Consider the following 14,021-nt stretch of genomic DNA (forward strand, 5'->3'; position numbering starts at 1 on the left):
TGGCCAAATTCTGTTATTCCTCTGAGCCTCACTTTCTTTGTTGCTAATAGGCTCAGTTTTAAAGAATCTGCCTGCCAGTGCAGAAGCCACAGGAGACCCGGGTTTGACCCCTGGGTTGGGAAGATCCCCTGGAGGAAGGCACAGCAACCCACTCCAGCGTTCTTGCCTGGAGAACCCCCATGAACACACAAGACTGGCAGGCTACAGTCCGTGGGGTTGCAGAGAGTCAGACACAGCTGCGCGACCGGGTACACGCACAAATGATAGCCCCTACCTTCTCGGTGGTTCTGGACCTCAAGGCAGTTAACACAGGCAACGTGCTTATTTAGAACAGCATCTCCAACACTTATTTTGCTGGAAAGCCTCCGACGTCTGAACTGGAAGGGCTCTTAGCCAGTACGGACTGCAAGCTTCCTATTTACAGGTGGAGAAATGGAGGCTCCCAGAAGGACGGTGGTGGACCCAGAGCCCCACCCAGAATCTTTGATCAGGGTTGAGTCGTTTGAAAACAGAGGCTGAGTTTTATTACTCCTTTTTGGTCCTTCTCTCCACCTCTTGCCCTGGGAGCAGGACACCATAAGAAGAGTCTGATGACTGGGTTGAACGTCTCATCTGGCCCTCCTTCCAATGCAGCCCCGAGGAAAGGAGCACACAGACTCGGGCTTGGGTCCCAGGACAGCCGCTTATTACCCAGGAAGTTGCTTCTGCTAGTGAAAGGTCAGGCTTCTCATTTGTAAAATGGAGAGACTGACTGTCCCTGCCTCTTCTTAGGATCATGGTAAGGATGATGAAGATAGCGCATGTAGGCCGTTGAGCAAGCGTGCCTGGCACGCGAGAAAGGCATCATGAATGTCATCCAGTGGAACGAAAAGATTCAGTTTAAGTTATTAATTAGTGAGTCCCTCCAGTGCCTCCCAAATGGGATTCGGTTCAGAGCTCTAGCCCGCCTGCCCCCAGGCAAACAGCAGGGCTCCAAACTGGGACCAGATGAGCTGCACGCAGCCCTGGTCCCTGGATGCTGCTCATCTGGAGGACGGGATGTTCTCCCAGGCCTTGTGGGAGACACCTGGGCTGGCCTTGGGGGCTCTCAGCTCTCAGCCTCTGTTTCTAGAAGAGACATGCAGACTTCGGAATCTCGGAGCTCAGGACGAATCAGATTTGTTTACCTGCAAGGAAGATGTCTGCGAGGTGGGGGTCGGGCCCCCAGATGCTTAGAAATGAAGACCCCTCCGGGGAAAGGAGTCACCGGTCGCCAGGCACGTGTCCTGCCTCGCGCCCCTTTCCCACCCTTCCTAGTGGTGGGGCTTCCTGCAGACTGAGATGGGCATCTCCGCACTGGGGGTACCATATAACCCCACACAGTGCCCTGTGGGTTTCCGAGGGAGGTGCCTGACCCTCTGCTGGCGGGCAGGGCTGGAGGGGAGGCAGAAGCGGTGAGACACGAGTGACGAGGTCCTGCCTGAGCTGCGCCTACCGGCTTCCTTGCCGATTTGGACGCCAGCCCTGTGACAGCGGGGCTTTCTGTCTGCCAGGTCCCTGGTGCCTAGAACAGCACCTGGCACACAGGAGGTGCCCAGTGTGACTGCTACATGAATAAGCCTGGAGGTGCGAGGGTGGCCAGAATTGGGCCCACCAAGAATAGGTGAACTTTAATAATCACAGCCCCTACTCAGGGTACTTCCTGACTCTGTGTGAGCCTGTTTACATGTTATCATTTAGTCCTCGGAACGAAGCAGACCCTGTTACCATCATCTCTGTTTTGCAGAGAAGGAAACCAAGGGCGAGGGAGTAAGTGATGGAGCTGGAATTAGCACCAAGGCATCTGAACCCTCTGGCACCTCCCAGTGCCCCTGAAACGCACAGGACTGCCAGACCCCTGAACTATAGGCTCTTAGAATCAGAGGCCAAGACCGCAGAAGCATCCAGCCCTAAGATCTAAGCAGAGCTCAGAGGGCTTCAGGCCCCAGGCCGCCCTGTCCACAGCAGGAACCCTCTCACTGGGGCCTCCCATCCCCCGGACATCGCACTTCAGCTTGAACACTTCTGGTGATGATGATCTCAGCACCTCCCGAGGCGGCTCTGACTGTCAGTAAGCCAGGACCCTAGAACTTTAAGGAGCCTTCATGCTCATTCAGTTTGGCCCCTTTATTTATAGAGGAGAGATTAAGTTTCAGGAAAGGAAACTGATCTGTTGAGGGTGATACAGCTGATCAGAGGCAGAAACCAGTGGGAACCCAGCCTGCGGCTCCTGGTCTCCCCCTCCCCAGCCCCGCTCCAGGGCCTCTCAGAGCAACTGCATCCTCCAAGCCTTCTCCTCTCCAGGCCAAATGCTCTATTATTCCTGTCTTGATTTGGGGGGCGGTCAGTCTGTTCATTCTTTAAAACTCAACGTGCATTGATCCCTTCTTTGCTGTGATCAGGCCCAGTTCTCAGGCCACGAGTCGGGGGAGAGCCAGCCCCGCCCTGGGGCACTGAGGGTCTGCGAGGGGACCAGCACGTGGAACACGGCTGCCTTGGCCCCCGCGCCGGGGATGTGCCTGCGTTCTGCTGCTCCCCCTGCTCTCAGCGCCCCCTCACCCTCAGACCTTGAGTGGCACCTGTTTCTGAGTCCCCTGGGCCAATAAAAGCACTGCCCTGACAGCCAGGACGTTTTACAAGGAGCGGTCAGGCTTCAAGGTGGTGGGAAGCAGCCGTGGCCGCCAGACGTGGGAATGAGAAAGCACCCAGGAATGTGCCCAGGAGAACAGCTGCAGGGGGATCAGAGGCGGAGGAGGGAGGCCCGGCCGGCAGCTCGGGTGTCACCCTGAGGGGCGGGGGCTGGGATGAGCCAAGCTGGCTGCGGCCGCTCATCTGCACCCCCCAGGGTCTCCCTGCGTGGCGGCCCAGGGCCCCCCACTCCAGGAGGGGTGTGGTGGGCAGAGGGAGGTATGCTGGTCCCCGGAGTGCTCAAATGCCCGTTTGCTTCTGGCACATCACTGCTTTCAAATGCCAGGCTGAGTCCATTTCTCCTTCCCAGAAGGAGAGAGCCTGGGCTTGGTGTGCACAGGCCTGAGCTCTGCACACACACCCCCGGCACCGCATCACTTCTCAGTGACTGTGCCTGCGATGAGTGGCCAGCCTGGCCTGACAAGGGGCTCTGAGGTTCCCTGGGGTCCCGTGGGAGGAACCCCCAGCAGCGGCCACAAGGTAGATGGCCGACAGGAACTCTCGGATCCCTCTCGGATAAGACAGAAGAGCCCCCAGTGAGCAGCCCAGTCTGGCCCCTCGGCAGACTCAGCTCCCCGTTCACGGAGGGGCCAGGCCAAGACGGGCTCCCACAGGAGCTGTTCATCAGCCTCCCTTCCTCCTCCGCCCCTCCCCGCCCCCCTGACCCAGCCAGGCCCCCAGAGGCTCTGACTTAGGGAACTACAGACATCGTGCAATCTGAGAACTCAGCTTGGGGAGAGGAGGCGGGTCCTTCCCCCATCCCCACTGCAGGCCTTGAACCCTAAACAGACATGGCTCTTCCTGTGCCCCACCTTCCGCAGGCCCACTGATCGGGCACCAGGCGCTTAGCGGGTGTGGATGACCACAGGGTGTTTAAAGTCTGCTCACACTTCCCCGGATGCTTCTAACTGGCCAAGAATATGCGTCCAGGCAGCTTGCATGCTTCCCATAACAGGAAACTCATTACCCATCCTAGGAAGCTAGGTCTGTTCTGGAAAGTTTTGTCCTGAATCTTTCCTCCCCTCCTCAGAGATTTGGAAGTGCTTCTATTTCCTGAGCCCCCTCTCTTGTGGCTGAACTAATGCCCTTCTTTCCTCCCTCCCTTGCCCTTTCCTCTTCCCCCTTTCTGTCTCTCCCTCCATCCCTCCTTCCTTCATCTTCCTGAAGTTCTTGGTCCTCCCAGCCCCTCCTGGCTTCCCTGGGGCTGTCCAAGGATTGGTTAGCCAATCGATTAACGTTTGCTGCCCATTTACTCTGTACCAAGTGCTGGGGGCATTACTTGTCCACACAGTCCCTGGACCACTTGCCACAGAATCCCCACTCCTACTCCAGGGGCCCACTAAACCCCCTGACCCTGGCCACGCCCTCTCTCAATCCTGGTCTCCAGATGATGTGTGTGCTGTGGCGCACGCTTAGTTGCTCAGTCGTGTCTGACGCTTTGTGACCCCGTGGACTGGAGCTCGCCAGGCTCCTCTGTCCCTGGGATTCTCCAGGCAAGAATACGGGAGTGGGTGGCCATGCCCGCCTCCAGGGATCTTCCCCACCCAGGGATCGAACCCGGGTCTCCTGCAGCTCCTGCACTGCAGGTTCTTTCCCACGGAGCCGCCGGGGAAGCCCGTCCAGACGGCGCCCGCAGCACAAGGCCCCGGTGCCCCTCACCTGCACGCGCGCCTCGGTCAGCTTGGTCCTCTGCGCCAGCTCCTCTCGGGTGTAGATGTCTGGGTAGTGGGTCCTCTCGAAGGCCTTCTCCAGCTCCTCCAGCTGCTCGGCCGTGAACGTGGTCCGACTACGGCGCTGCTTACGCTTCAGAGGGAGGTCGGGTTCTGACTCCACGTCTGAGCCCTCATCCAGACGGTTCCCTACAGCCAAGCGAGAGGGCAGGAGAGGGCGGGGGCCCAGTGAGATGGACGGGAGCTGTGTGCCCACCTTCAGGCCTCCACAGCACTGAGGGTCAGATCCCTCTGAGTACAGGAAGGACGTCCCTCACGGCGCTGTTTATCAGAGCAAAGACTGGGAGGCAACCTCCCAGTTGAGGTTGAGAGAGGGCGTGGCCAGGGTCAGGGGGTTTAGTGGGCCCCTGGAGTAGGAGTGGGGATTCTGTGCTGCTGCTGCTGCTAAGTCACTTCAGTCGTGTCTGACTCTGCGACCCCATAGACGGCAGCCCACCAGGCTCCTCCATCCATGGGATTTTCCAGGCAAGAGTACTAGAGTGGGGTGCCATTGCCTTCTCCTCCCTGCCCACCCTAGGGGACTGGTTAAATACCTTACGGTCCAGCCATTAAAAAAAAAAAAAAGCACCCTGTAGTTGGGCATTTAGGTTATCACCACTGACGTGAAAGGATGGACATGGAATAGGACTCGGGGGATGCATTTGTCAAAATTCCTAGAACTGAACTCTCCAAAAGGGGGAGAATTTTTCCCATTTATTCACTGTACCTCAATCAACGTGACTTTTAGAAGGCAAGGCATAAACCAGTGTGCAGAGCCGAAACCCACTTTTGGAGAAAGCACGCATAGCACATTGTGGAACACCACACTCAACAGATGAACAAACGCGAGCCTTCAGGATGACAGGACTTTTGTTTTCTTTTTGAAATTTGCTTACAGTTTAATATTCTTTAAACGACGATCACTTAGACGACGACGGGATCGCATTTTGGGAAAACACTGCAGAACCTAAGTGAAAGGGGAGCAGGAAGAAAGGCAAGGACCGAGGAAGTGGGCAGACGCTTGTGCCCGGGCTGGCAGCCAGGGAGCGCAGGTTCCAGGCGTGCTTCTCCCCCAGATGCCTTGCACTCTGACCCTGGGTCTCGGATTCCCCATTCTTCGCCATGAAAGGTTTAGACTACGTGACTTCCACACCCAGGCCCTTGCTGCGCCGTTCCAGGATCACTGAGTGATCTTCCAGGCTGGAGGGGGAGACCTCGCCTGGCGATCTGGGTAATGACTATGACTCCCCGCCGCCCCACCCCCCCGGCATCATCCCCAGTAATTTCCACCCTGGAGCCCAGGGGTGGGTGAAGGCCTTTGCTTCCTTTGCAGAGAGAGCTCGGGGGTCTGGGGCCAGCCCACGTCCTGACTCTGGATGGGCTGTCAGGCCAGGGACCTACTCCTGTTCTGCGTCTGGGAGAGGAAGGCAGCAGGAAGGGCTTGATCAAGCTCCTCAACAGTCAGGGCTGAACATACCTTGGGGACTGAACTGACTCTGCCCACAAAGCCTGGGCCTCTCACCGTCCCTGATCTGGCATAAGGAATGCTAGCAAGGGGCATGCTGGGGCTCTGAGACCGCGCCCTCAGGAGTCCTGGGGGCCCTAGAGGGGGCGAGGAGAAGGGGGCTGGCGAGAAGAGGAGGCCAAGGATGAGAGGCGGGGAAGCACGCAGGGACGATCCCCTCTCCCCACGCCTGCGTCTCCCTTTCCTTGCTTCGCTTTCCTCTCCCTCCTTTTCCATCTCCACCTTCAGTGTTCCTGGAAGGATGCTATGTTTTCTCCTTCCCCCCTGCGGAGCACTGACGCAGCACCAGCCGTGTGCCACGCACAGACTATGCATGCAGGCCATGTTCTGGGAGATAGCCTGAGTCGAGCCTCAGAGCCTCAGCGTGCATGCGCCTGTACTACAGACGGGAGGAACTGAGTCACAGAGAAGCAACCGAAGCGCCCACAGTCTCAGTGAGCATCCAGATCCACACTCAGGCCCTGCTTTCCTGGTTCCCGTCCTGTTCCTACCAACGGCCTCAAAGGTTGCTGACCCGAATCGGTCGAGGCTCCTCCCACAAGGGACAGCCTTCTCCCAACCCTGAAAACAACACAACACCCAGTGCAGCTTCTTAGACGGCAACTGAAGGTGAAGGAAAGGCCTTCCAGGCCGGGGGAAGAGTGTGTGCAGAGGTCTGGCGCGTCAAAGGGCATGGGGGTGAAGCTATAGTGGGGCGGCGCCCATGGCTGACAGGTCTTGGGCAAAGCCCCTTTTCCCCCAGATCACCTATCCTCCATCCTGCTGACATGGCCATCTTCCCAGGTGGCGCTAGTGGTAGCCCCCGATATGCAGGAGACATAAGAGACTTGCGTTCGATCCCTGGGTCAGGAAGATCCCCTGGACGAGGAAATGAAAACCCACTCCAGCATTCTTGTCTGGAGAACCCCATGGACTGAGGAGCTTGGTGGGCTAGAGTCCAGGGAGTCACAAAGAGTCAGACAGGACTGAAGGGACTTAGCCAACATGGCCATTGGGAAGTCATCCCTGCTTTTCACTGGCCACCGATGATGACGCTACGTAGCAAGGAACCAACGGCAAGGGAGATGTGCCTTCATCGCTGCCTGTCTCAGCCCTAAAGGCAAGGACCTGGGGTGGGTCCAGCCCCTCCCTCTGCCCTCTCCCAGCTGCTCAGCTCCCCATCACTGAGAGGGGGCCTCGACGGGCACAGGTGGCATCTGGGGTGCCTTCCCCAGCATGGCTGGGGCTCAGAGCCAAATACAACTAATCCCAAGGATTCATTTCCTGCAACTCACTGCATAGCTTCAGTTTTCTGACATTGACAAGGAGAGAGGGCCCTTGGGGCCTCAGAAGGAGGAAGCAGAGGTTGGCAGGAAGGGAGGCCGGCCCGCAGACAGGGAATGGGACAACCGGCTCTGTCCTCTCCTGGGGACTTTGGGCTAGGACAGCAGCTGAGATGAGGAGCAGGGTTGCCCGGGGCAACGCCTACGGGCAGAGATTGAACTTGGAGCTGTGAGGTCAGGCTGGGGAGGAGATGCGAGCCCCAGTCTGATGGAGGAGGCACAGCCCTGTCGTGGGAGAATCTCCAGCCTGATTAAGTCTCAGTTCAGTTTAGAGCAGCGCCATCCAACACAACTTTTCTGTCATGTGGAAATGTTCCAGGTCTGTGCCGTTCCATATGGTAGTATCAGCCGCCTGTGGTTCTGATCACTTGAAATGTGTCTAGCACAAGATCTGAGTTTTTCATGTTATTTCATTCTCCTGCAAACTTACATCACCACACAGGGCTGGTGGCCACCCAAAACAACAGCATGTCTTTAGCACTATTGGTCTCTCTTTAACAAGGAGAGGACAGGCTTCAAGTTCTTTCTGCCCACACTAGTCTCTGGTAGAATTTAATGACCTCAGTTGTTTTCAGGGTATTCGTTTGTATGGGTCCCAGCTGTTTGTGGGCTTCCCAGGTGGCGCCAGTGGTAAAGAACCGGCCCACGACTGCAGGAGACACAAGAGATGCAGGTTCCATCCCTGGGTGGGGAAGATCCCCTGGAGGAGGGCATGGCAACCCACCCCTGTGTTCTTGCCTGGAGAATCCCATGGACAGAGGAGCCTGGCAGGCTATGGTCCATGGGGTCACAAGGAGTCAGACACGACTGAAGAGACTTTGCACACACGCATCTGTTTTTAGGATGTGATACGTGTATTCCCTTTACAAGAAGATCAGTTTCCTTGAATTCAGTTTTTAAAGATACCTTTGTACCGAGTAGAATATTCCTTAATAATAGGGCAGGCTGGAATCAAAGTCATGCACGCAATCAGCAAACGACCAATGCAGGATAGGTTCAAGGTACTTCTGATACCAGACCTTGCCCAGCCTCAGAGCCTTGCCATCCCAATGACTTCAGGCTTTCTAGGTGACTCGTGGAATTCTGCGTTTATTTCTCCTTTCGTCTCCCTGTCCTTCCTGCCCCTTACTCAGCACAGATCTGGGAACTTCACAGGCCCAGAGAGACACCCGGGTGGAAACCTAGGCCTGGAAAGGCAGAGCAGGCCCCTACAGGTCTCTGCTGATTGAGAAGACCCGGGGGCTTCCCTGGAGGTCCAGGGGTTAGGACTCCATGCTTCCACAGCATGGGGTGGGGGTTCAATCCCTGGTCAGGGAACTAAGATCCCACACAGGCAAAATAAGTAAATGTAAATGAAAGAGACAAAAATACGATCACTCTAAAAAAGAGAAAAGAATGGAGGGGTCGCAGTAGGATGCTGGTAGTTGTCGTGACAACCTTCTGGATGCTGAGTTGGGAGAGCAAGGCCAGGAGATGCAGGGAGAGCTCTGGAGAGTGGGGCTGGGGCCTGTGACTTAGGCCCCGGGATGGATCTCCCACCTCCTCTCGGCCCTTCCCGGGGGAGGATCTCCCACCTCCTCTCGGCCCTTCCCGGGGGAGGATCTCCCACCTCCTCTCGGCCCTTCCCGGGGGAGGATCTCCCACCGTACGTTAGGTCTGTCTCACTCTTCTGTGTGCCAGCCTCACACAGACCTAGGAAGTGCACTGGTGGCTCTTTCACAAACAGGGAAATGGAGCACAGTGGGTCAGTAACTCGAAAGAGGCCGCACCACCAGTAAGCCACGCTCGTTCCAGGAGAGGGATGGGGAGGAAGACACACTGGGAGGGGGTCTGCAGGGCCCCCGGGGCAGCTCTGGTCTAGTCCAGAGTCCTTTCCTGGGAGGCCTGACACCTGGATTCTCAGGTCTGTCTCCTCCCTTGCTGCGTGGCTTTGGACATGTTGCCTCCACTCTCTGGACCTGTGTTGTCTCAGAGGTAAAAACGAGGATAGTGCTACATCCTTGCGTCCCTCCCTGGACTGCTCTGAGAACAGAATGAAATAACGACTTTCAGAGGAACCTGGAGCCTGTAAAGGGCACATGAAGGATTACTATTATTACTATTTATTATTGATGATGATGATAGAGAAAAGGGAGGCTCAGGGCACTGCTGCTCACCCAGCAGAGCCCACAGGGTAAAGTCCTCCCCTGGCGAGCCTTCCTGGGCCCACCCAGGCCAGGCTGGTTTCTCCACTCGTCCTCGGAGCCCTCAAAGCTCCTTGGAGACAGCAGGCTGGCCTGTGTCTGGTGCTCTAGGTCCCACTGAACCGAGAGGAGGGACACAAAGAACTCAGATGCCACCACCTCACCTCGGTTTCCCGCATGCTGCCCCTCCCCATCCACACCCCTGGGAACCCTTGAGCCTCTGAGGTAAATTAATCCAAAGGATTAGGTGGACGTGGCCACAGAGAGGCCCTGCTGGCTGGAGCTGAGAGCCACACACTGAAAGCCTCTGGGTGCAGCCTGGGCCGTCAGCATGGGGACGGGGACACGTGGAAAGCATGGGCATGGGCTTGCATCCATTAAAGAGGCTGGATTTGGGGGGCGGGCCGCAGGGGAGCAGTCTCCCAGGCAGCTTCGGCTCCTCCTCCTCTCCGGCTCTGAAGCAGCTGTGGGTGGACAGGCCCCACAGCGGGCAGGACAGAGCCTGGAATGGGTCTGGAGGTGACCCCAGGCAAGGAATATTGTGAGGGACCCTCTCTCTGGGTCCCCAGATCCTGTCTCACGTAGGGAGGTGGGGAGTCCAATACACTTCCTCCCTTGGAGCCCTCCCAATCTTAGGAGGGTGAAATGGCCTCTGTCTCAGGAGACTCCCATCTGATGGAGGAGGCGTCCCCCCTGCACTGGGGACTTCCCATCTGCTGGAGGAGCACTACTCCCAGGTGGGCTGGGGCCAAGACGGCCGTAAAACAGGGAGACAGCTCCGTGTGACTGGAGAGCAGCCCAAGGACAGAAAAAGAGAGGAGAGGCCTCAACAGGCCTGCTCCGGCCAGAGTCCAGCCCAGGCCGGGCTGATGCAAGTGGCCAGAAAACTACTGGGGGCAGCCCTCTGGTTCTCGACCCCAGCCTCTGCCCGCTCCTCCAAAGCTCCCTGGCTTTCACAGCCGCTGACTGGGAAGGCTTCAGTTATGCCAGTGAGGCCCCACCACCCTCGGGCCTGCCCACACGTCCAGATTCACCCCTCGCTCCCTGTCCAGCTCTCAGCTTCCTAAACGACCCAGCCAGGCTGCCCCATGCCTCCCTGCCTTTGAATTCCAGCCCCCTCTACTCACAACGCCTCACCCTTCGTTGGTGCACTCCTGTTCATCCGGCAGAACCCAGCTGGCGGGTGCCCTCCTCCCCTGCAAGTCTTTCTGGGTCCATGCAGGCCAGGCTGGTTTCACTTGTGTCTCGTCCTCGGAGCTTTCAGAGCTCCTCAGGAAACGTCAAGCTGGCCTGTCGCTGGGTCTCTCGGTCCCACTGGACCAGGAGATCGAGGAGTGCAGCAGAGACGGGGCCTGGCACCCAGCAGGGGCTCCGTAAAGCCTTCTTAAATGGATAAGGGTCAGCAAAACGATCACAGAGTTCCTTTCAAACTGACACTCTGGAGTAGTCACCACTCTCCCCTTGCACACGCACTCCACAGTTTACAGGCCCTTTCAATGTTCCAACACAATCTCTCCCAACAGAGGGTCAAGCAGGCGGGATTAGCCCCATTTTACAGATGGTGGGTGGAATCAAGGTCACTGAAGCCGGGAAGACCACCCAGGACTCAGGACTCCCAGCCCAGTGGAAGCCAACTTTGCTATAATTCCAAGGTGATGGAGAATTCCATTTTGGATCATGAAAGCTAAGGCACCTTCTGCTCAATCCTACTCCAACCTTCAAACTTTCTCTGTTCTCCCGTTTGCCAAAGGAAAAGTCTGGAAACAGGATGGTCACAATTTCGGGACCTACCCACCTCTCTCTCAGAAGGCAGGAGGGACACGACCACCTCCAAACCAAATCCTTTTCATCCCAAATCTGCGGAAGGCAGCAGGGAGACCCTGAGACTTGGGGTCCTCATCTCACCTGCCCCCAACTCAGAGATGCCTTCCCATCCCACTCCTGAGCACCCCACCCCCACCCACGCAGCCTCCCAGCCCAACCTTTATTACAGTTTAACATAGGCCGGCCCGGAGCCGCGGCAGAGAAATGAATCACATAATAGTTGATATGCGTTTTAATCAAGTAATTCGGGCAGAGCCGAGAGCCGGCGAGTGCGGGCTGGGTGTCCCTGAATACCAAGCAGGCCTGGGCGCAGGTCTCGGAAAATGGAAAAGTCATTTATGGCTCAGCTGGGGGCCGGCGAGCAGGGGCCGCGGCGGGTGTCCCCCCCGGTCCCTCTGTGCGAACTGCTCAGCTGTGACCAGCACGTGGTGTGCGCAGCTCCTAGGGTCCCTCTGCGGGGTCTAGGCCAGGCCGCTCACAAGGGGCTGGGGGACCGGGGGTGGACAGAGGCAGGGATCGGACCCCAAGTTATGCCTCCCTGGAAGTGACCCCCGCCCTGTCCACCTCCTCTGCCCAAACTGCTCTGGGGTACCCGTCTCAGCACCACCCAGGCATCCAGACTGCAGACCGTCGGGGTCCTTAACAACCCCTTCACTCTCCCATCACGCCTCCCAGGCAGCCAGCCCAGCACCCAAACCGGGAGATGCAGCGTCCTTCTTATCTGCAAGCCCACCGCCACCCCACCCCGGTCCAGCCCCAGAGTCTGTCCATCTCTCCCCGGATTCCCACAGCAACTGTCAGCCTTTGCATAGGCTGTGCCCTCTGCCTGGAGCACCCCCTCACCCTCCTTCTGGCCTGCCCTTTGCAGCAGGCCACCAAAGAGGGGGCACTGAAAAGCACAGGCCCCTGACACAGTTTGCCTGGATTCTGCACACTTCACGTGTGTCAATATGGAAAATAATGGGAATCCCCTCCCCCTGCCCCAAGAGCCACTTTCCTTCCTTTACGGTTTATCCACAGTGCGCACCACAGTCAGAGGTGCTAAACGTTCCTTTTCATTGCCTGTCCCCACCCCCTCCATCATCCTGGTCATCACTCGAGTCCAAGTTCCAAGCAGGTGGGCGTTTGCTCTGCTGAATCTCCAGGGCTTGGCATAAACTGGACACCCGAATATTTGGTGAATGACTGAACGAGTAAATGAGTGAGTCTGTTAAGGCCATGAAAGTGCCAGGGACAAGTGAGTGCTCAGCATGCGTGAGCTGCCATCCGTTTTGGACCACTCCTCCAGGAAGCCTTCCAGACACAACCTCTCCATCTGAGTCTGGAGTGCCTGCTTCTGCGCCCTTGTGGCTGGGGCTCAGCCAAACTGTCCACATGGATTCACTTCCGTCCTGCTCTCCCAGAGGCCTCCTGAGGGGATTGGAGGCACTGGTGACGTGGGGATCCAAATAGGTTCTATCTAACTCCAAGTGAAACGAAGTTACTCAGTCGTGTCTGACTCTTTGCGTCCCCGTGGACTGTAGTCCGCCAGGCTCCTCTGTCCATGGGATTCTCCAGGCAAGAATACTGGAGTGGGTTGCCATTTCCTTCTTCAGGGGATCTTCCCAACCCAGGGATCGAGCCCACGCCTCCTGCACTGCAGGCAGATGCTTTATCCTCTGAGCCACCAGGGAAGCATCTGACTCCAAATCTCATGCTATTTCTCAGCGACTGACTGACGCCCAGTGTCACTCTGCCAACTCAAGGAGGGGAGGAAATCGTGACAAAACTTCTTCTCTGGGAAGTGTCCATCTAATCCCAGCAAACTCCAAAAACAAAACAAAACTCTGACCCTTTGGTAGATGACTTGCGTTATAAAAAATTGTGTCCGTTGGGGTATTCTCTGACTGTGGTTTCTGTGGTCACAGCAGAGCCCTGTCCTCGGGCACTAGAGGGCACTCTTCGTACATTCCTGCCAGGAAGGGGCGTATCCAGGAAGAAGGAAGTAGTACTGCTGGAAATAGCCGTGTGTTGTTGCCGTTCCAGAATTCAGGGCCATGTTTTTCCTCATGATGGATCCAGAGATCCTGCTGCCCTGAATTGTGAACCACACATTGTGAAGCACAAATCATGTTTAGAGGAGAAGACAGAGTTGGTAAAGGGCTGGAGCTGTCTGAGCCAAGGGCACTCAGTCGGCAAAGACTTCCTGGGGACAGAGTTTAAAAGCAGGTTCACCTCCTTACGGCAAGAGGGTGAGCTGAAGGTAGGTGCTGGGCAGACAACAGAGTTTGCTCTAACGGGGGAATTGCCAATGGGGCCTCTTCTCAAGGAGTGTCACCGAGGCTGCAGACACTGCGAGAACGTGGGCGGGATAGGAGCTGTGGGGTCAGATGGACCTGGGTTTGAATTCTGGGTCTGTCTCCCACCACCACTGTCGATGTTGAGTGTGTAACTGACCCTCTAGCCTCATTTTCATCCTTTCTAAAACAGGGGCAGTGATGCGAGTCAGGGAAGAAGGGAAGACAGCCGTCTGGAGGCTGAGCTCCGGGAGTGTAGGTGACTGAGCTGAGCTGAGCCATCTCTCCTCTCATTCAGACAGAAGCCTGGCAGGTGGGGAGCCGGCCCTCTGGGCTCGGCCCTCAACCTGCTGTGTGGCCCTGGATATGTCACTCGCACCCCTGGAATCTCTATTTCCCCATCCGCCCACTGGGAGAAACGCCGTCCACCTGCCCCTCAGGGTACGGATGGAGCTGCAGAGATGGAAACTTTGAGA

At 57.1% G+C, this 14,021-nt stretch overlaps 1 protein-coding gene across 4 annotated transcripts in view; it reads right to left on the reverse strand.

Moving 5' to 3' along the window:
• PAX7 (paired box 7) overlaps nt 1-14,021 on the reverse strand; it is a 107,535-nt gene that overhangs the window by 46,339 nt on the left and 47,175 nt on the right. For all 4 annotated transcript variants that reach the window (XM_069575133.1, XM_069575132.1, XM_069575130.1 and 1 more), the window contains exon 5: nt 4,366-4,565. In XM_069575133.1, coding sequence (XP_069431234.1) covers nt 4,366-4,565 — 200 coding nt within the window. The remainder of the gene's footprint in view (nt 1-4,365; nt 4,566-14,021) is intronic.

This window comes from Ovis canadensis, chromosome 2, assembly GCF_042477335.2.
Source record: "Ovis canadensis isolate MfBH-ARS-UI-01 breed Bighorn chromosome 2, ARS-UI_OviCan_v2, whole genome shotgun sequence".
Lineage (NCBI taxonomy): Eukaryota > Metazoa > Chordata > Mammalia > Artiodactyla > Bovidae > Ovis > Ovis canadensis.